The following is a 23,655-nucleotide window of genomic DNA, read 5'->3' on the forward strand; positions in this document are numbered from 1 at the left end:
AGCCAGAGCGATTTACCCTGGCAGTTACCTATGGACAACCCTATTGAAGTGTAAACATGTTTCTGGTGACTTATAGACTCCTTTTATAGACTGTGATACTTTGTATATGTACATTGCCCCCCCCTCCGATATCATACATCTATCTTAATCTTTGGGTCCATGTCTCTGTTTATGCACCAAATCTGCATCTTTTTTCCCTCTATGGGGTAAGAGGGTTTTCAATGACAGCTGGGACTTGGTGGATAAAGAGCAGCATGTTTACACATGACTAATGTATAAATATAAGACCGGATCACCAACGTATTCCTGAGATAATCTAGTAGATCCAATGTGCCTCGAACCAATAAGAAAAGTAGAACAGCTCCCTGGGCTAGGTAACACAAACGTATCAGACTTCTTCTCAGATCCCCGAGTAGTAATCCTAAACACCTTAGACTTTCAATACATTGCTCTGAAAATTATACATAATGTGGGATGCCCCAGAATTAAAAAATAAAGAGAAACAAACCAACATCACCTCTTACAAAACACACTGATAAAAAGTGCAAAGCATTGGCTTGGTCTTCACCCAACGTGTATCCTTCTGCCTTTGGGTTCAGGATGCAAAAATGTGTTTCTTTGGTCACAGTACATGGATTCCTTCAAATTTTGGCACTTTTCTGAAATACGCATCTTCAGTGCTGGAATCTGGCTCCTGAACCCTTCTAGAACCCTCTCCTAGATTTCTAGAATTCCAAAGTGTTGAATGTCCCTTGACTCCATTCTCATAAGTCAGCAAGGCCGAAGGGTGCAGAAGTCCAGTTCCTGCGGCTTTCGTTTCAAGTGACAGTGCTCTCGGGGTAGAGTTACCCCTCCGCCTGCGCTACACCTCAGCTGCCGTCTTTTAAAACCTCGGCCACAGCTTTTGGAGCAGGGTGTCCATTCTCCAGCCTCCCATGTAGGACACGGGTCACCACAGGTCCTCGTGTCTGATGGACGGAGAGCCGCTTGGCAGTCAGTTGCAGGTTGTTCCCAAGGGTCACGGCACCCGACAGATCTGGTCTGTTTCCCATTTCCGCAGCTCACTGAGCATGGACCCCAGTTACCAGATGTCCATTGAGACTGGGGCTTAGGTCTTGGAGCTGGGGGAGCCAGACCCGCAAGACTATTGCTTATCGACTGTCCAACCTTCTTTTCCCTGGGTACATAGAAGGAATACCTCAATCTAGGAGGGGTCATTTTACCTACACACAGAACCTCTATGATGAGCGGTTCTTGAATGACGTTGATAGCTTGAAGAGCTTCCACCGCAGTTCCCGTACCGCTGTATTTCAACAGACTCCCCTTGACAGGAATATCTCGCTCCACCGCTGATACAATGTAATTCCCATTCAACAGATAGCGGCCTTGGCTATTCCTTATTGCAAGGTAGTTGTCATCATTAATCAGGCCTTTATAGCCGCGCTGTCGGACATCTAGATTACTGGCGCCAGTTGGAACCGTCACGACAAAGTTATAACCATGTCTGCAAAAAGAAGAACAGCTATGTGTCAGGAAACATCTGGGAAAGACGTTCTACTATAGTTAATAGAATTTGTAAAATGAACGTATGGAATGTACAGATGGCACCACTGGCAACGAACAAGAGGGTCTTTAACTTGTAATTCATTTAACCTTAGGTTCAATTTAACTTTCCCTCTGACCATGATGAGATCCCAAAGCTCCATTGAAACCGGACTCAAGTGGAAGACGCCACCAACACGGTTTAAGGGGATTTCCCTGAGTGCCAACTCCGCATTGGTGATGCCAAAAGTATCTAAAGAATCACCATAAAGAATACTAAGTAATACCCTGATTACATCCACCTATAGAGCATCCATTTTTATTTAATTAACTCTTTAGGTTGCTGGAAATACTTGCCTATGTCCCACCTAAAGCTCCTTATCCCAAAGTAAATAAATAACGTTTGATTGGTAGTTGAGTATGCCTATCGGCACCCGCCTGGTGAAAAAGGGACTTTGGTGAAGTTTGGGGACATATGTGCGTTTCACAGGAGTTACATCTGGGCAAACCTGGGACACAAAGTAGCAAACACTTGGAATAGAGCTTTGTTACATATCAGTCACGTCTTCTAAACCTTCTGCTTCATTTGTTTTTTGGGGTTCTTTTGAGGTTCTTCATGTTTTTATATTACGGAAAAAGTTCCGGTTGCCAAAAAAATAAAGGTTTATTAAAGTTTGTGCTTGTTTAGCTTAAACACGTGTCTCAAAAAAAAAGAATATATATATCAAGAATTATTTTGGAACGCTTACAAGCACATAAGGAAAAAAATTCTTGGCAGCGAGAAGATATTGGAAAATGTTTTAGGTTCATATGAAGTGATTTATTTCCACACTAGAATTTCTGTATCATCTTATAGCAGCGCCCTGCTGAAGAAAAACAAAAACTACTTCCCAACCATCTAAATAAAAGTACGTAGAAACTTTAATAGATCCGATAAGGAGAGGGGGTTGGGGTAGAAAGTCAAACCACCCTCCAGTTCAGCCGCCACTGAAAGACCTGAATACCAATGACATGGCGTGAGGCACATAGGTGGTTAACGGGCACGTTATGGAGGAACGTCGGGCTTGCCCCTTGGAAATTGGTCTTCCGGATAACTGTTCTGTGTCCTATGGGGCCAACGTGAGAGGTCATTTCATCATCATTCTTTGGAAACATTAATTGAAATTACAGCCCAATAAACATCTGCATTTTCCTTGGAAAAATATGCCTTCTGCGAGTCCAGCAATCAATCCTTTTCAATTAACTTGTGACAAAACTCCAGCCTTAAATTAATTCACGGAGCATCAAGAGGTCCGCTCCACAAAGGCATGTGGAGAACCGCTCCTCTAGAAGAGGGAATGAGCTTGTGGATTACTCACATGGGTTTGGTGAAGAGGCCGGAGACCTTCTTGCAGCTCTTGTTGTCCCCTCCGCACACCCGGCATTTATCAAACTTTTTTTTGGAGCCGAGTTTCCCGTCGCAGCCGGCTTTAATGCACTTCCCCTGAACACACACGGATGTGGAGTCCGGGGAACACGGGGTCCCATCCACCACCTGGACAGAAGGAGAGCACCTCGATTAATGTACTGCTCTATAGAATCCCCACAGACCAGGTGATACTTTGTCTCGGAGCTTCGGGAGTTCCAGCTAAGTCTTATTCTCTAAATGTTTTAAGTATCGGTTACAGGGATGATTGGAGAGCTTTTGCCATATTTTAAGTGAATAATACTTGCATCCTATCAGCTGACAACGCCAGCGAAAGTAAAACTCTCCTATTGTAAGAATAAAGCCGCTCGTATTATTGCTCTGTCCCCGTGCCAGACATTGTTTGGGATCGGTTCCCTGTCCTCTGACGTACATCGATACCTCATCCTAGCACTGCTGGGAAATCGCTGCTTCAAAAACGGTTATGTAACAGAGAAAAGCACTTTAAATCACTTAACTCCACCTAATAAAATCACTAAGTCCCAGTAAAAAATTAGGATATATTATTATTTTTTGTTACTTAACATTCGTAATAACTTTTCCCCCTACTTTCTGTGTTGCACTACAATTTTGTTGCGCCCAGCTCTCGTAGGGTTTCAAAATTCACCTTGCGATGATCTCACATGTGAAATATCTAATTATATACAGTATATATATAGATATATAGATATATAGGAATTGGGTCCCCAATTGTCACAAGCTGTGCCGCACCATAGGCTGCTTGTACTCATTCCGCACACTCACCTTCGGAGCGAGCACATAGAAGTACCCTGTGCCATTGGCTCGGCAGATAAGCTTGCACTTATCCCTCGGAGAAACGCCTGAATATTTAGGGACCCAGCCCACTGTCGCAGTTAGACGATTTGTACTGTGGTTAAAGCCATTGAAAGCTTCACATTGCTCCTCGCGGAAACTTTTCCCTGTTGAGAAGGACAAGGAAGAGATGTTGGCCAAGAGTAGAGAAACCAGTACTTTATTTACCCTGGGTATATAGAGATTTGCCCTGGGGTCTCATTTCTATAGGACATGGAAGAGAGTCCAGAGGAGTGATGGAGTTCATTGGGTAGACCAGCGAGACCAAACGGCTCTTATCCTCCATCATATTCCGTATTTGTCTACATTTTCAATATGATACAAAGTTACTCACCGGTATCAGGGCAGGCATCCAGCGAACACGACCGGTACTTCACTCGCACTCCTTCGCAGTACGTGCCACCATGGGAGGGCTCCGGATCATTGCACTCCCGTTTGGCTAGTTGGACGCCTCCACCACAGGTCCGCGAGCACTGGCCGTACGGGCTCCATTTTCCCCAGTTCCCATCCACCTGGTTTAAAAAATACAAATTGAGGTGAGGGTTCCGTTTCTTGTATTTCCCATAAAATTGGAAAATATGTTATTTCCTCAGAAATGTATCATGGGGAAATATTCTCTATTTATAAAAGTGACTATTTAATGATCACATATCGTCATGAGACTGCAGAGACATATTATTATAATTTACAAAGTATGAAGCATTATGGATTTGACAAAAAATAAAGCGATGCTGTAGGTTATGATGGTGAATAGCGGGGAATGATAGAGAGATAAGTGGTGGAGAAAGATCTCGCTGGGACTACGACGTGACGGCCGGCTGTCAGACTCTATCAGGCACGAGAATGGGTAGCAGATGGTGGGGTTCGGGGCTCACTTAAGGGGGAATGTCTAAAGGAATGAAAGAATGGCTAGAATAAAGAGAACACAAAGTAACACATAAAGTAGCAATAAGGATTAACGACCAAACGCAGCCCATGGATTTTACAAGTTCTGCTTCCCAACATAATGCATGATGTTCAGTTTAAAATGTATTTCAATGGCTAGTAAATCAATAGAACAAGAAAGCCAGCAGTTGAAGTTAAAGATGAAGGAGATCCCAACTGCGTAGCTCCCCTATAATTCAAAGTAACGGCTCTCCAAAGAAATGCGAACAGATGTAAAACCCCAGTCAGAACCTTTTCTTATCAAACGTACCAAAATTGAGCAATGAGATTCTAAGAAAGATCTCCACCATTACCCGAAACCATATATTTCTTCTAACATATAGTATGAGGACATTCCACCGTGGTGCAGAGATTAGCTGCACCCAATCAATCACTTTCCCAATGAAATAATAGTAAATAAGCAAAAAAAAAAAAGTGCCCCGAGACAAAATATTATTTCTTAAAGATCTGTCAGTTGACATTTTTCAGCCTGCTTTCCCTGGAGCCAATTACGCCCGACGGACACTGATAAATAATCCATTATATCTGGCTTTTTCTAACAACTATAAAACATTACAAAGATTTAAAAAGATGGCCAATAAGAGGCGAACTGGGAAGAGTTGGCCAGATTTGTACATGGCTTCTCCATTTTGGCTTTATTTTTGTTGAATAAATCATGACATGGTGTAATATGTCATGTAGTTGTTCATCTGAGGTTGCACTTACCGTATTTTTATATATATATATGCACTATGACCTATGATTCTTTCAATTATTTTGAATTCGGTTGTAAAACGAGATAGCAAGGTAACATCTATCCCCCCTTCCCCCGATCGCCCTCAAATGACTTATTACCTTGTAGCGATTGGGGTTATGTTTTTCCACACAAACTCCGTTCAGGCAAAACCTTCCGTCTCCGCAGCTTGTGCCATCTGCCCATGGGAAGTGGCGGGTCTGGCACACAAACTGCCCCCGTGCTCGGCCCGTGCACCACAGCTTGGTGCAGTACTGCATGTACGGGCAAGGCTTGGAGCCCAGGCCAAACGCCAGCTCGCATTGCCGGCTCAGAGGGTATCGGGCACCGGGAAGCTCTTCGGGCAAGGAGATCGGCTTCGCTGGTTCATCCAGAAGACATTCGCCTGCACAAAGCAACATGCGCCATCAGCATCTGGTTACATATTACAAACATTTACCGCAGCACCGGAGCTCCATCTCATATAAGGGATTAGAATATATATACGTGAAATAATGTACTAAATCAGACATTTGGAACGAATAACTTCTAAGGGTTCGGATTAATGAAGCGAATTCCCAAATTAAAATAACCCAACGTTTGGCTATATATCGCACAAAGCCCGCAACGGTCAAATTAAAGTGAATTTTGTCTTTTTCCCCCCATTAACCTCCCACCGTGCTTCGACATAAACTCTATCAGTGTTAATGACGTCCCGCTGATAACACATCGACTGATCGGCCGTCGCTCACTATCTGCGTTCCACATTTATCTCCAAACACTGCTGGTTTTCGGAGAATCTCCAAATCCCCCCCGTTTATCGGCACCGAGTCTCCGCGCTGAGCCAGATTTCATGCTAAGTTTACAAACGCGACCGGAAGCCAAGTATAAACTGTATAAAGAGGCGTCAGAGCCGAGCCAGGGATCGGGCTAAACCCTTCAGCTGTGGAAATCATTAGGGACCGGGGCCATCTGTCAGAACACCCCACCCGCATCCTGCAGGGACCCCAGCCCCACAGCTGTCGGTATACCCCTGGGTGCAAAACAGATTTCCTACAACCCAGAGTATGCCGAGATACATTATCCGGACGGAATACTCAAGAATCCCGCTGGGAGAGGTCTGGACTCAACGCGCGACTTGCAAAGAGAGATGAGGATATGGCCATCTCAGTCCTCCATGGCACAGATCTTACCCCTGGGTGCCTCTGACGGAGCCGGGGGGGCGGTATTTGGATACCTGAATAATTTTAATGGCACTTGGTAGAATTGGTTGCCGGCGAAAACGTTGCTATTATGTTACTTGTCCGGAACAGTCTGTTTCTTGTGATACTTGGCTAGGAAAAAATGTTCATAAAAATACTTTGTAACCTTTGGATGCTCGCTAACTGCACAGAGGATTTTCACATCCTAAAAGAGAGGTCCGCGGGGGCCTGTGACTGTCTCAGGGGCCTGTAAAGTCGGAAACCACCGTGATCTCTCTTTTGGAATTCTAAGGCATGAGCAAAGAGAAACGTATCCTCCTTCTCTTCAACCTCCAAACCCCAAGACTCCGACGAGACGTTATATACCAGCGGCGAGAGTCTTTACGTACGTCGACGGGCGAGGAAAGCGGACCACGTATATGATTCTAAAAGAGAATATTATGACATATCTCGCTATGAAGGAGGGTCTGTCGCCCCGCTCACCGTGTCCGCTGTCCAGGAAGTCCGTGATGATGGCGGAGCTGCACAGAGACCACGGATGGGCACGGTCGATTTGTATAAGCGTTGGTGACATCATGTGGTTGTCCTTCAGCTTCCCAAATATCTCCTCGCAGGCCTTCACGTTGTCATGCGGCATGTTGAAAACATGACCTTAGAGGAGAAGACAACAGAAAAGTTAAAGGAGGGCTCCTCGAATGTCTGCAGCAGTTACAAAAACATTATTTGTCACTCTGGGAATTGGACAAGCTGAATTATTGAGTAATTTGGATTTATTCCTTGAATTCCCCCCCCCCCCCCGGTCCCCGCTGCAATCAGGCAAACATGTGTAAAGCATTTGGGGGAGGCGGGGGAGGGGAAGGGACATATTTGCGCTAATCTCGAAGAAGCCATTAGGAATGTCAGTGCTGAAGTCTCTGACATGCCTCATGTGTCATCAATTACATCACAAATCAAAGATGACATCGTTTTAACAGATTGGCTCTTCCATCATAACGGTGCAGCATCTTAGAACCGCGTAGAAATATAACAATTCTTCTTTGTAAAAACAGCTGTTAAACAGTTTGTTTTTTAATTACAATAATAAAAATGTAAAAAAAAATACAAATCTAGCTCATTTTGATTTTTGACAACGTGATATTTGATGATGAAAGATATAGTAACTCGAGTTCTGCATTCCTGCCCATTAAGTTATCTCTCCTCTATTGTTAAGTTGCTGATTGTTGCTGATTCCTTCAGGCAGCCATAGAAAGGATGGGAGAGGAGACGGGAGGGGAATGCTGGCTCTGCCACAGGCTGCCTCCATTCTTGGCGTGCATGTGGAGAACTTTTAAATGAATTGTCTCCAAATAGTTAGACTGATTGGAATACATATATACTGCATATATATATATTTTTTTTTATGCACATATATATATATATACACCATGTATAACACTTTTCTTTGTAAAATTCTACAACTTTAAGCAATATTCCCCGATTTACGAGCAACTCTAAACATGGGAAAACATTTCATACGAGTCGAGATTTATGATTATGTTGAAATTTACGATCGAGCTGCAATTTCCAGCTCCAACAATCTAAGTTACAGAACGGCAGAAGAAGCGAGTCTGACCGCGGCAGAAAGCAAATATTTGGCTGGTGAGGTGCAAGCTTCGGGAACACGCGGGGGAAACGGCTCGGCGACTTCTGCAGCCCAGCCAGAATATTGCTTGTATGATGGCCCCAATTATTTGCACCTCTAAGCAGGAAGCATATGTACAAAATGTAACAAAAAAGCTATAATTCTGAGACAAATGGGAATTCTGGGTGTCCTGCCTCCTGAGCAGAAAATGTAATTTTTCTCCAAATAAATAATAAAAAATGACAAATCTGCTCCAGCATGTGGCTTGGTGGATGTTACAGCCAGTAAACGTTTGGTTTTTTTTGTAATAAAATAACATTTTGCGGTATTCCCAAATATTTATGTAAACATTCCTCCTCCGTATCGTTGACGTCTCATTATTTGACAGCTGTCTGAGCGAAACAATCTAACCTCCCCGGCTTTTTTAGCATTTTATAAGCAGGAAGTTGCCACAGGTCATGACAGGAAGTGAAGAGTGCAAAGGAAAATGGCTGCCCCCAGCTGTCTGAAAAACAGCAAACAGTATTTCAAATGTTTTACGATCTGTCAGGAAATTAAAGCTGAAACATATTTGCGAATGATTCCGTAATTTATCATCTGCTACTCGAGGAAGGGATGGATGAGATGTCGAAAGTATCTGTGACTCTGCATTTTCTGCAGTGAATAGGGCTTTTCTGAAATATAATAATATTTTTCGATGTTCTCTCAGCTGCGCTGTTGTTACCGCTTAGGGCCACATGACCCGTGGCTAAGTTCACTCATTTTAGGAGGTAGAGCTCTTGACGTCTTTGTTTGGGAGGCAAACTGGGCTAATTCTGGACACTGAACGGCGGCCAAACCGTCCGACTCCGACCACAAAGAATCAGGACGAACAAAAAAAGCAAACAAGTAATTTAACTGTTTTGAGAATCCTTTCCATTTTCCTTCTGCATTTTTTTGTGCTTTCCTTTAATTTAACATTTTTGTTTAGTGCCACGTTTTAGGTTTTTATGTTATTTTATTTGTAACATTTGCTCTGTTTCACGTTCTTGGCAATTCGTTTTATACTGTATGGTAACACCGTGATGGTTAGATGGATTCTAGCTTGTCTGGCGTGTTTGGCGTGTTTGGCGTGTCTGGCGTGTCTGGCGTGTCTAGCGCGTGACACGACACTCACCGAGCTCATGCGCCGTGGTGAAGGCAGAAGGAAGCCCATCATCTTCTATCACAGAGCAGCTGCGTCGAGGATCACACATCGTACCCACATCCGCCATTCCAAGCGTGTCACACGTGGAGGCGCCGCACAGATCCTGCGTGAACCAGAATAACAGATCAGTATACGAGACATGAATCTAACCAAAAAAAAGATAATAAAGTTTAGCACGGAAAAGTTGTAAACGTGGGGCAAGACATAAGAACAGCCCATTGGTTACTATGGCAACTGCATCACTTTCCACCAGACTTGTTCTGTTCACGCAGCTCCCTAATGTCTCACCCTTTCAAAATATATTAAAAAGGCGTGTAAGTAACAAATATGCCCTAAAGGCCCCAAAATTACAAAGAATAGGAAATCGGAAATGCACAATTTTGACATTCGTCAGTATTATAGCACATAAACTATTTGAAAGAGGCTCTGCGTCTCCCCAGCGATCATTTCCACGGAGGCTTCAGATTTCCGAAGGCCTGCGTTTCATTTTACCGCAGATGTTCCCGATCACTTTTAGAAGATGTCGTTTCTGTTCGAGTTCAACGTTCTTCATATTTGGCAAATTTACCGTTTTCTGTTTAGAAACGGATGACCCTTAAAATGCTTTTATCTTACATACTCCATAAATACCAAAACGGTCTAAAATAACCCCAGAGTAAATGTAGTATTGGTTGCTAAAAAAAACAAAAAAAAGTTAACCTTTATCAAAGAAAAACATTTTTGTTACTTTTTTTAATTTTTCTTAGTTTTTTTCCAATACAGAAGGATTATGATGATGATTATTGTTATTATTATGATTATTATTTTATATTATTAGGATTATTATTATCTTTTATTTATATAGCGTCAACAATTCCTGCAGCGCTTCTTGCAGTCCCTACATTCAAAGGGTCTGACAGAACTAGAACTAAAGGACTAAGACGACCCGATACATTAGGGAGAGGTCTCGGCTTGCAGGCTTACAATCTAAAGAACATTGTTTTCTGCATTCCACCATAACCTTACTCCCCCACCTGCCCAAATCACAGCTTGTTGACTATGTTACCCTCTTCTACAGCTTGACCCCTCCAGCAGTGATCGGCCTTAACCTCCCTCCATCTTTACAGCATTTACAAACTTCCCCCTTTTGACCTTCCTGACCCACCTTGTAGCATTTTAACTGCCCCCTCCCCAAATACAGCACATTCTTCTGCCTACAAGGGAAGCAAGTTGTGACCCCCCCACCTATAAACTGGATAGGACAGGGCTGGGTGATCCTGCACCCTGTATTAAGTCAATTGCCCTCCATAATAAAATACTTAACACTTTGTATGCCAGAGAAATAAGCAAATCATTCAAGGAGTTAAAATGTTACCATAATATAAAAAACCTAGACCCTGCGGGCAGATCGGCCCCATCCGGCCCCCGTCTATTTGCCCGTTTCTCCTGCTGTAAAGACTCAAACCTTAATCAGTCGTTGGTCTCGTCTTAGATTCAGGGGCCGTATGTCTATCCCATGCATGTTTAAATCCCTTCACTGTATTACCCTCTACCACCTCTGCTGGGAAGCTGTTCCCCGTATTTAGCGCCCTCTCAGAAATATTGAGCTTTTTTCCTCACATTCCACAAGTAAATTGAAATTATTCAGAAATGTTATTTCATTGCTGCTTTATTGAGCCGGTGATTACACGGCGACCGCCTGCTCGCAGGTATCCGGGGACTGAAAGGAATCCGACGTTTAATCCGATAGAATCAGCTGTAATGAATCCACTTCCATTAAGTGTTTCTGGATTTGCTCTCTGAACCCGGAGATTCGGGAGAAACTCCATACCAGGCAGCGCGCGGCGCATGCCCGGCGTCCTCCACGCCTCCGATCACTGATTGTAACGTTTAATAAACGAGGCACATTATTTTGGCAGAGAAAGTAAAGGCTGACATTAAGAAGCATCTCTGAAAAGATACAAAGTATCAGCATGCAGGAGTAAAGCAGGGAGGGACGGGGGGGCGTGGGAGGGGTATGGGTGGGGGGCAGAAGATAAACCAGAGCATCTTTACTATAATGTAAAGGGTTAAAATTATTGGAAGGAAATCGACTCAAAAGCAGGGATTTGTCTACAGGTTCCCTATTTAGTGGCAGGAAGAGGGGATAGGAGAAAAGAGAGAGAGGAGATGGGTGAGAGATGGGGAGAGAAGAGCGAGAAGGGGATGGGAGAGAGATTTAAATACATAAAGAGATTTAACAAAGGTCAGGAGGGAATTTATTTCAAAGGAGGAGAAAAAAGAGACCGGAATCTAACACTAGAAGGTCAGAGACTGAGATGGAACGGAAGGAAGTTTTACTTTACTGAGAGGGTGGTACATAAGTGGAGCAGCCGCCAAGCAGAAGTGGGCAGAAGAGACCAGCGACTAGATTGGGCAGATCTGCCGGCACACTCTAGGTTTCTGTGTTTCTTATCTGTATCTACTATCGCATAATAATAAATACCTTTTATTGGACTATTGGAGAAAAAGCTGTAGAATAACCTTAGGAGTTCCGTTCTCAGGTGGAATTGGTCTTTAGAACACAGAATGCGGCGCACCTGGCATTGTTCAGACAGTTCCTGTAGAGATATATGGTATATCCAAGGGCCCTCCTCATGTATACGCATAACAAGGCAGGTCCTTAGAGCCTCGGGGGGCCACATATGACATCATACCTTGTATTCTCCTCTCTTAACCCTTCCTGTACCCCTCTGCTTCCCTGTTCTGTTCTCCTGTTTACTGGACTATTTTTTTTCTAGGTAAACGGTGTGAGGTTGATGCGTGGATGAGAAGCCCTTTTTGTAGCACAAATTGTGTGTAAAAAATTTAAACTTCAATAAAATGACTAGAAAAATCAGAAACATGAATAATGCCATTAATTAAGCAAATCCTCTAGATTGTAAGCTCTTGTGCAAAGTCAAATTGTTATGTTATATACTACTTGTTATGTCCTGTCTACCCTTTGTACAGCGCTATGGAATTTGATGGCGCTACATAAAACAATAAATGATAATCATAAATCCTGAAAAGTTTTTGGGACCAGAAGCCCTCATTTTGGGTCATAAATGGCTTGTTACAGGATCGCAAAGGCTTTCGAGCTGCTGTGATGAGTGACAAGCGGATAAATCAGGAACCTTCGCTCAAAAGCCTTTAAAGAGCATAATTAACTATTGCCTTAAATGCCGTTTAGAGGTTCCGGCCTCCTATCCATCACTATTTAGCACTTTTAAGATTCCTAGAACTTATGACATCATCATACTCACAATAATTCACAACCCAAGTGATGCGATGCGGCTGAAGGACAGATACAAAGGAGCTGCCTCTCCAAAGAAATTTACAGCAAAACTATTTGATACACACCTTGGAATTCTGAAAATACCTTTTTATTTTAAAAAAAATTGCTTCTTTAAGGCTATATTTCACCCAGATTTATATGCAAGTTTTGGAATTTGCGTAAAAAATAGAACTTTTAAATCTTAAGCGCTGAAATGGCCCCAAACTCGTGTATTTGGTAAATTTATTTCCAGAAAGGAATTTTCATCACTTATCGTTATTTCAGAAGGAATCCGGGCCGCGCCGCTGGGATTTATTTCTGATAACGGGATTTCTGAAATCCTTTAATCTGTTTTGTGTCTCTTTCTTTTTTTTTATCCGGCCGGCTTTGAAAGTTAAATGTTTTGGCAAAAAAAAAAAAATACTGTGCAGCAGATGGAAGAAGCTGTTTTGCGAATTTAGAAAAAAAACAGGGAAGCCAAAACAATTTGAAAAATAGCTTAATTGGACTTTTTGTGCCTTTTTTGGATCAAAAGCAGGACGGATCGGTAAAAGCGGGGAAAGCGGCGGTCTTTTTCCAGACTTCATTACTATTGTTACTTTGTTACTATATGGCTTATGGCCGGACCGGCCGCTGGCCACGAGTCCCCGCGTTACTCTACTGTATCCAGCCGGTTGCCGAGCTCCGTAGTACCAGATCTGCTGCAGCGGCAGGACCTGTATGTGGCTCCATCAGCCACCGGCCCACCGGCCCACCGGCCCATGGCCCCTGGTTAATTATAATATAAGAACATACAAAGGCTTATAGAAGGTATAATCGTACGCGGGGCGGAATGCTGCTGAGTTTATTAGCTGCGTAGAGCTGTTTTGGCAACTACCCCTTAGGGGGGAAAGCAGACTGAATATTTGGGGTAACGTGTTTCTCTATGGGATTTTGGGGCGACGCACGCGCATGTACGAGATATGCCCCTCGCGCTGTGAGGCGCACCATGGGGGGAGGGGTCGCTTTTCCGGTGACCCTTGATTGACTGGGAGGGGGGGGATTAGTTTTAAGTGAAAAAATGCATCATTGTGACAGGGGTCTATGGGGCGGACAGGTAGAGACGCAGCTCCCTGACAGGGGCTGTCACTCACACGGCTGAGCCCTCGCCCTCCCCTCTCGGCCCCTCTGTCAGCGCTCTCCCCACACCTCCACCTCCACATTCAATCTGTGCAAAAGCTATGGGCTGGGAAAGGGTTATTCTGTACTCCGCTAAACCCCAGAACACAAAATGACTTGTTTCCAAGACAACCGAGCGTTGTGAGTTAACCCTTTCGGAGCCAGCGGTTATGATTTGGTCTTGATTAATATATTTCTTTCTTTCTTCACCCCACAGCTACCTACAATAACGAGATGATGTCAGTTAATACCTCGAAGCGGAGAGCAAAGCTGTCAGCTTGAAACATTATATATTTATTATTAGAATGCAGCAAATTGGTTTTTTTACATTGTTTAGAAGTTTCTAAAATATTAACCCAATAAATTGCTGTTGGATTTACCTTTACTTGCATGGCAGGCAAGTTGCAACATTTTCTTATTATTGTTATTATTTATTATTATTCAATATTATTATTATTATTACAAAAATAATAATAATAATAATAATAATAATAATAATTGTTACTATATTTTTAAACTCTAGAACCGTTTCAAACACATAGAGAGACTTTATCCTCAACGGGTTAAAGAATGTTTTAGTTTGTAATAATATTAACAGTAACGTGAATCTCTGGACACATCGCCCGTTCCAATAACTGATTCTCTTCTGAGCGCGAGTGCAAACATATTAAAGGGCCGGAGCACTCGCAGCGATAATCTGGGGGTTTTATCAGTGTTTACAGATGAGATTAGCAAATTCCTGCCAATCACGGCTGGTCTGGAGCGATAAGGAGAAGCGGGAGAAGAAAATACAGAGCGGAAAGACAGCTATGCGTGGGATTATATATGCTGAGCAAAAGGAAAGGACACGGATTGTGGGAATTGTAGTCCAATGGCAGCTGGAGGGACACAGTGTGTCCTGTTTGGCAGCGATACACGGGCTGTTGTCTGTAACAGTCTAACTGAAGGAAAGGCTGAGGATTGTGGGAATTGTAGTCGCGTGACAGCTGGAGGGACACAGTTTCTCAGCCATTATCTGGACGCAGAGCATTACCGAACACCCTGTTTGCCAGGGGTCCATGTGCTCTTGTCTGTAACAGTCTAACAATCAGACTTTGTTTCTTTTGCTGGTGACAGTAAGATGGCACGAGGCCCAACACCTGCGCAGGCACAGTGACCCAAAACACACAGAGCCGCCGGCACAGGCAGAATCTGCTTTCTTATTGCTTCTCTTGGTTATTTTACATTTGATCTGAAAAGAAAAGTCCACATTCCGTCACAGAACGCTATGAATTAAGGGTATAAACGTAGCATGACTGGGGAAGCATTTTCCTTTGACATCATTCACATCCTGCTGTTCCTTACAGCTGCCTCCTGTTCAAAGTATTGCAGGAAGTGCTCAAAGGACCAGGCGCAACTGAAAACTGTGCCCCCCATGTGTCCGTGCTGTTAAAGAACTCAAACTGTTTATATATAAATATATATAATTATAATAATAATTCATGGCATTTTGGTTATGGTTGTAAGTGGCCCAAAGGATTATACAATATTGTAGCCAAGGTTTGGCCGATTAATTGCTTATTTCTCCAATAGGAAAGGACTTTAGAAAATGTATATATATATATATCGTAGAGCTACAAGTGGCTGATTATAACCTCCTCTGTTTTTTGTTCAACCAAACCCCTGGAGGAATTCATTCAAGTGCTTAAATAGCTCGGTCTTTAAACTCTTTAAATAGCCGATACGCTCAAAAAAGAAACACAATCTTATGGAGTGCAAACCCTTCAGAAATCGGCCCTCTGTTCATCCAGAAAAGCCCAAAACAACCAAAAAAAAAGACCTTTAAAGCCAAAGTGGAGGGGAAAAAAGAAAATCCTTTTCATTTTTATTTTTTTTTAAGAATCCCTAAAGAGAAATAATTTAACCGAGAAAGACCTCTCTTATCTGCCCATTGTCTCGGGGTCTGGGTTACAATAACCAGCAATGGTTCGGGGGAAATTACCTCAAAATCCGATCAAAGAAGATTACCCCCTGTGGGAATTCTCATAGAAAGTCAGCCACACGTAATGCAAACATTGTATCAAGTGATCCCTTCCCATATACACGGCAGGCTTCCTATCAAAAATATGCGTTTTTGGAGTAAAAGCATAAAAATGAAGAATTTTTCCATAACATGAAAACGGTAAAAGGCAGCTTTGAGACACGGCTGAGCTCCCCACGCATTTCACGCGGATATCCACGCTTCAGACCCCGATTATGGGCAATATTTGCTTTTCTGACATAAATCTTTAAATCCCTTGTTTTGAAAATACACAAAATATCAGGTTTTCTATTCTTTTCAGCAGGAAAGCGATGTCTTCACTAATGCTTCCCCGAAACCTTGAAAAGCAAGCAGACACGTCGCGTTTCTCACGGTTACGACACCATTAGCCGGATTGTTGCGCTGATTACAGAGACGGAATTCTGATTTCATTTTTCATCTTCTATAATGTTGCCATAATTCAGATAAATTAAGAGAGCAATCGAAGTGCCCGCTGCCAATACCCCGGACCCCCGACACGTCCCGGCAGCCTGGGAACATGACGTTGTGTTGTGCAAACTGATTAAGAAGCTTATCCTTCTCCGTCAGGGCAGAGGAACTGAGGAGGAACTGGAGTAGGACCCACAGGGGGCGTTATACACCCTAATACCGCTCCCTGCTTGTGTGATCGGCCCTCGCTCTCGGCGTTGTGGTTCAGGCACCCTTGGGGTTACAGCCCCCGGCGATGGAGGACAAGACTCCAAAAGAGAGGGCAGACTGTCAGCGTGAGCGACCCAACCGGCAGCTAATATCATGAAGCCATGATCGCTTGTTTCACACGTTGGCCACCGGATGGGGATTCTGGCCCAGCGTGGGCTTCCAATGAAAGTATGCGGCTACATAATACCCCAGTACCGGACACGTTACTCGAGGTCCCGCGTAAATGCGAAACCCGTTTCTACTTCTATGAATATCCTATTCGGTGACAGTCAGGAGATGTTTCCTCGCTCCCCACTGTCCAGACATGGCCCCGAAGGATCACGATGCCGAGGGAAGGATTTACAGGGACTCTACAGCCAGACTCTGATGCTGGGTCTGCTTTATTAGGGGCCGAGGTATCCCTGGAGGGTCCTGGTGATTTGTGCTTTATTAGGGGCCGAGGTATCCCTGGAGGGTCCTGGTGATTTGTGCTTTATTAGGGGCCGAGGTATCCCTGGAGGGTCCTGGTGATTTGTGCTTTATTAGGGGCCGAGGTATCCCTGGAGGGTCCTGGTGATTTGTCTGTTACCCTACGGATGGTAAAATTAGTTATAGAAACAGGGGTTGGATGGTGATTGGGGGCGAAGCGTAGATTAACGATGTCTATCCTAATAATGCTACGTTCAGTAGGACCTTGTGTTGAAGGCTCGGGGTCCCTCCTGCGATTTGGGGGATTGGGGTTTTTAGAGGGCGTCCGAGGCTCCGACTCCCTGCCGGTAATTCTTCTGGGAATTCCCGGAATTTTTGGTTCCTTATAAACTGTCCCCCTGCAGCTATTTGAGGAACTATTTCATTCGCTTTCTGCTTTCCTCTCCAAAATTCCCAGAAGAACGATCGAAATCCTTAAACCTCCATATGAAAGGACTTTGAAGATAGAACGTTACAACAACGGAACCAACCGCCGATTCACAGAAACCGCATATCGAAAATCGCTAGCGATACCTGATCTGTCTTTGTTACTCTGGGTGTATTTCCTACTCCTCTCACCTGATTCCTGCACCAGTTAAGACATTAGGAGTTCATTAAAACATATCATGGGGAAATTATAGATTGTAAGCTCCTCTGAGCAGGGCCCTCCTTACCTGTTGTTTCTGTAAGTCACATTGTTATGTTATATACTACTTGTTATGTCCTGTCTACCCATTGTACAGCGCTACAGAATATGATGGTGCTATATAAAACAATAACTTATAGCGCTGTAACTAAAGTGTATCTTGTCATGTGTCTCATGGAAACAAGGAATCGGACAAAATCCCCCGTTTGTTTTCTCGTACTTTAATAAGTTTGAGGCAATTTGTCAAAAAAATGTTACTGTCCTTTTGAGCCTCAGGGATCGCTTGCGGGTGGGAATTATGGGGGATCCGAATATAAAACCATTATTTGGGTGGAATTAAAAAATGCTGACCAATCATAGCCTGTGAACCTAAAACTTGTGCCAACTTTTAAGGAAAAAAAAGATCATTTGTCAGAATTCAGACTATAGATAAAGTTACTGTTTTTTTTAGGGGAAATCCCAAAAAATACAAATGTATATTAGAAGTTACAAAATGCAAAGAACTAGAATATGGGTCGGTGTAGAGATTACGGTGTAGAGCGCATGTTTGGTAAGACCCCTCAAATGTAAGGGACGGTCCAATAATCAGAGAGATTTCCGTGCTTGCGCATGAGCTTACACTCTAGAAGCGGATCGTATCCTCTGTTCATGAGAGAGAGAGAGAGAAATGATGACGTCGGCGTGGAGACAGAAGCCCCGGGGCGCAGGGCAGCCATGTGTTACGCAACATTCACACGGAGAAAGAAATACCGAGAGAGAAGGGCAGCGAAGATCGGGGCTTCGCAATCAAACAGGCGGAAGAGTCCAGAGCCTGCGAGAGATTTCTGCGAAACGACAGAGCGCGGTAATGAAAAGCGGCAGCAGATCTGGAAAGATTATTCTATAAATCCAGATGAGGAGCCGCAAGCGGATACAGCGAGGTCGTCTCGGCTGCCCTTTGCCCGGCGTTTCTATAGGTCCAGGGATGTATAGAAAACGATGCTTAGTGGAGCCGGCCCCACGCAGCGATGGGTGATAAAATGACTTTGAACTTTGATAAAGAACAGATGGAAGAGATAGGGCAGATATAGGGGAGGAGTGATATAGGGGTAGAATGGAGGAAGGGTATAGGGGTAAGTACAGAAGGAAGCAAAAGGAAGGTTTATATAGGGGTAATATTTTAAGTGAGAGATGGAGGCAGGGTATAAGAGGCAGGATCTGCGGGATGATGTGTATCGGGGCGGTGGAATGGAGGAAAGTAAAGCACTATTTTCTTAACGAGACTCAGATGGTTTTAATAAAATTATTAGATAAAAATAGAATTTATTCCGTTTCCCAAAAAACTCTAAAAAAATCTATAAACTCCGAGGACCCAAAAACATTTGACTTATTTAAAGAGATTCTGGATAAGAATAAAACGTACCTCGTTAATCTCGCCGCTCTTGCCAAATGCGATGACTTCCAATTCAATTATTTCCAGCTACATTTTTCCCAAGAATAAAAGGCGAGATTAACGTTTTATTTTTAGGATTTGATATCTCATGAAGCACTGAACCGAGGTTCGTAAAACGCTCAGGAGAGCATTGGCCCTGAAATTGGTGCAGAACATTCAAATTCTTTCATGTTCTGGGGTTTTTCCCCCCCCACAACTAATAAAAAGTTAGGATTTTTGCCAAATTCCGCGTTTATCTAATAATATCTTATAATGTTTGGGATCCGATTCATGGACATTCTATAGAACCAGAAAAAGAGTTGGGAGGGAGAGAGATGGGAAGGGAGGGAAGGATGGATAATGGAAAGGGAGGGGGCCGCGTAGACAAGGCCGATGAGAAGGTTGGAGGAGAGGGGAGAGTGCGGCTCTGACATCACAGCTAACGTTTCTGGAAATGTTGCATGGGTAATGATGTCATGAGCGAAAGTTTTATCCAATTCAAGAGGGAGAAGTGAAGGCAGTGACCTGAGGGGTCTGACGGGGGGTAAAAAGTACAGCAGAATGGGGGAGAATGGAGAGCAGGTTAAGATTGTAAGGGAAGGTAGGACTGAGACGGGACAGCTGGCACCTGTTAGAGCGATAGGAGGGATAAGGGACTGGGGTAAGATGAGGACCGACAAAGAGGTAGATGATACAGGAGAGGAAAATCAGGTTGACAGATTATGGGAGGACATGGAGCGTGCGAGAAGAGATAAAAGGTAAATGGTAACACTGGTGGGGAAGTATGGAGAAGACCTATGCTCACTGATTGGGTGGTGGATGAGTAGAACTTCCTTCCAGCAGAAGTGGTAGCGGGTAATACAGTGAGGGGATTAAACATGCATGGGATAGACATACGGCTCCTGAATCTAAGAAGAGAGTAATGGTTTGAGCTCTTACAGCAGCTGGAAACATGGGACGGACAGTTCTTATCTGCCAGCAGGTTCTGTGTTTAATGGAGTAGTGGTGAGGTGTCACCGAGGAAAGTGGGAGATGGTTTGGATAAGTGGGGCAGAGATGCTACGGGGGGTGATTGTCGGGGAGGCTGTACAGCGGAGTAAACCCAGAGCCTCGCTGCCCCCCAACACGGTCACCAAATGTCTCAAATGTAAGGCTATTAACCCCTGAGCTGCTGCCAACATACTTCCAACCTACGTTACTGCAGATAAAAGAACATTGTGGCCTGACCGGGGCTAACGGTGACCCCCAGACAAAGCAGACCCCGGTGAGAAGATTCCGCGCAGCGCATGTTTGAAATATAAAGCTCCTGAAACCCAAATCCTCACTTCTTATAATCTGTGACTTCTAACCATTCCCACGTCGCAGTACAAGTCCCATCATCCTCACCCAGCCTCTGGACAACAGGGCTTCTAAAACTCCCAATTTCCCCAGCACTGCTGATACATATTTATAATCAGACAATGTTCCGTATGTTTGTACAGCGCCGCCCTAACTGTTGGCGCTTTAGGAAGGATAAAACCTCCATGTGACTTATTCTGTAGAAGAATCGCACGGGACGCAGGTCTCCGAATCAGTTCTGTTTTTCTATCTCTCCTGTCCTCACATTGTTATCATACAACAGATAACGCCGGCATCCAAACCCCCGCCGCCCCCCACCGGCCATAATAATATTCCTAGCGTCTCGCTGACAGTATACTCGCTCTGCGCGGAGCCGGCGCTGTCCCTTTAATCCTCTGACATTTCAACTTTCCTACCCCTTGGGGGAAAATGTCATTAAACTGAAAGTGTAACAAAAACCTTGTTAAATTTATGTAATTTGGGCCGTTTTAACCTCTAGAGTCTCTCTATCTGCCCCCCCCCCCCCGGCTGCTACAATGTATCAAAGCAAAGCAACAAAAAACACTCTATATGAACCCAAAACATTCCAGGATAACAGAGAACAGATTGTTAACCATTTAAATGCCTGCCGGAAAGAATTATAGAACAGGCTGATGGATCGGCCCCATCCGGCCCCCGTCTAGTCGCCCGTTTCTCCTGCTGTAAAGACTCAAACCTTAATCAGTCGTTGGTCTCGTCTTAGATTCAGGAGCCGTATGTCTATCCCATGCGTGTTTAAATCCCTTCACTGTATTACCCTCGACCACCTCTGCTGGAAGGCTGCTCCACTTATCTACCACCCTCTCAGTAAAGTAACACTCTCTGACTCTCTAGTGTTAGATTCCGGTCTCTTGTTATAAGATTTCTCGTGCTTTGGAATAAATTCCCGCTTGTACTTTGTTAAACCCTTTATGTAATTAAATGTCTCTCTCCCATCTCCTCAATACCTTCTCTCCCTGTCTCTCCCTTCTCTCCCCCAAGCCAAACATAAGCGAGATCCTTTAGTCTTTATCTGAACTTTATCCTGCAATCCGTTGCCCAGTTTGGTAGCCCTCTTCTGAACTGCGCAAAGCATCTCTTGCTGGCATTTAAAGAGTTAAGACGGTTTCATTACTAATGTAGTAACAATGGCAGAGTAATTGCAGAAAGCGTCCTCAGGGCGACATTATTCCCCCCCAGCACCTGCCCCGTCCCCCTATAATATGCTGCGTGTTCTGTGTGTTCTCTTACATTTCTTTACATTCCGCACTTTGTAGATCGTCTGACGGCCGACGGCTCGGTCAGAAGACTTCTCGTGTCTCCAATTTCTACAAAACATTCGCTTTGGAACACAGATTGGATTAAGGTTATCTATGACTCGTAGGTGACGTAGACTGAGCTTTTACTGAGAGGGTGGTGGATAAATGGAACAGCCTCCCAGCAGAAGTGGTAGGGGGTAATACAGTGAGGGTATTAAACATGCATGGGATAGGCATACGGCTCCTGAATCTAAGACGAGACCAACGACTGATTAAGGTTTGAGTCTTTACAGCAGGAGAAACAGGGCGACTAGACGGGGGCCGGATGGGGCCGATCTGCCGGCGGGCTCTGGGTTTCTGTGGCATCCGTTATACATGCGCGTTCTTTCTAAGTTACTACCAGATAAATAAAGCACGAGATTAGTAGAACTCTGCCCGGCTCCGGCGGCTCACCTGCTTGGTGAAGAGGATGGCGGTGTCCCAGTACTCGGGGTGCTTGTCGCTCGCTTTGTTCCACTTTTTCTGCCAGCTGCAGAAGCTTCTCAGGGTCATGGCCGCATTGGTGGTCACCTTGGGCCCCTTCTCGTCGTCCGTGAGAAGCATGAACCGGACCACGGCGATGTTAATGGGGTTCCGGATACTGGGGTGTTTGTACAACTGAGCCGCCGTCGCCATCAAGGTGAGCAGGTAGTGCTGAAGGTCGTCCCCGTGGAACTTCAGCATGGTTTCGTCGGCCACTATCAGGGTCTCCACGTATCGGGTGACGGAGGCAAACCGCCGGGACCTGTGGCCCCCGCGTGCCCCTGTGCCGTTGGAGTGCCTCTTGCTGTGGTGGGAGCCTTTGTACCTCCGTAGAGCTTCCATGATGCCGTGGTTGGAACCGGAGCTCACGCCACACCTGGAGGTGGCGTCCTCCGAGCGGAAGCTGGCGTGCCTGCGCTGCAGAAGGTGCGGCCCCTGGTGGCCGCTTCGCACCTGCTGCCCCGTGTAGTTCTTTAAAGGACTGAGCAGATATTCCACCCCTTGGTAGCCAAAAGCTCCCTTGAGTCCTCCACAAAGACTCAGCGCCACGAACGAGTCCCGGTCAGAGTTGACCTCCCCGGAGTAGAAGCAGTGTCTCAAACCGGCCGACGGCTTGGGGAGGGAGCCCGGAAAATGCATGGAAAAAGCCGGGGCAATAAACTCCGAGTCGGGGCTAAGATTCAGGTAAAAATCCTCGTTGAAAGCCGTGATTTGGAAAACGACCCCCAAATCTTTCGCGTCGCCGTGACCCCTTCGGAAATAGCGTCTGCCATTTAAATCTGGATCGAGCCTTTTGGGGGTGACCACGACCCCCTCCGAAGATGAAGCCGGACGAGGACATAGAAGCAGCAGCAGATCCAGAGCAAGGAGAGCGGTGACAGCCAGCCGAGTGCGCATGGTGAGTGTGACTCAGCCGCACGTCAGCCAGAGACTCCAAAATAATATACGGAATGTTTTATATATATAATATAAAGCGAGAGAAAAAAAAATAAAAAATAAAATAACTTGAAATCATAAATACCTAAAAAAAAAATAAATTGGAACAAAAAGAAAATGTTTTTTTATTTTTTTTCAAAAAATAGATATTTATATCTTCAGAATTTTAGGTGTTAAAATATTTTTTAGAATACGGAGAGGAAGCGCTGAGGGTTTTGGAGTCGGGAAAGTAAACATGCCGGGGATTGTGCCGGGGATCTGGAGAAATAAAGCCGCTTCTATTGTTCCACTAATGCCGGGTTTTGCAGCCGGTAATCCAGATGTTGCCGCAGAGCCGGGTTCCGTGCCGTTTCCTACCTGTCAGCTCACAGGCAGCACCCGGCGGCTCCGAGGCTTTATATACATTTCTGTCTGTTTTTTTTTTACTGGGAGGTGCTGGGA

At 44.5% G+C, this 23,655-nt stretch overlaps 1 protein-coding gene across 1 annotated transcript; it reads right to left on the minus strand.

The window, feature by feature from the left end:
• Positions 1–771: 771 nt before the first annotated feature.
• On the minus strand, positions 772–23,175 carry LOC149286929 (A disintegrin and metalloproteinase with thrombospondin motifs 15-like). Its single transcript, XM_089493708.1, has 8 exons — positions 22,210–23,175; positions 9,457–9,589; positions 7,163–7,330; positions 5,600–5,883; positions 4,155–4,332; positions 3,752–3,927; positions 2,901–3,076; positions 772–1,504 (listed from the first exon to the last, which is right to left on the minus strand). Exons 1-8 carry the CDS (start codon positions 23,173–23,175, stop codon positions 772–774), a joined length of 2,814 nt encoding a protein of 937 aa, XP_089349834.1.
• Between the last annotated feature and the right edge of the window lie 480 nt (positions 23,176–23,655).

This window comes from Sceloporus occidentalis, unplaced genomic scaffold (genome assembly GCF_023333645.1).
Source record: "Sceloporus occidentalis isolate IW3139 unplaced genomic scaffold, rSceOcc1.0.p SCAF_66, whole genome shotgun sequence".
NCBI lineage: Eukaryota > Metazoa > Chordata > Lepidosauria > Squamata > Phrynosomatidae > Sceloporus > Sceloporus occidentalis.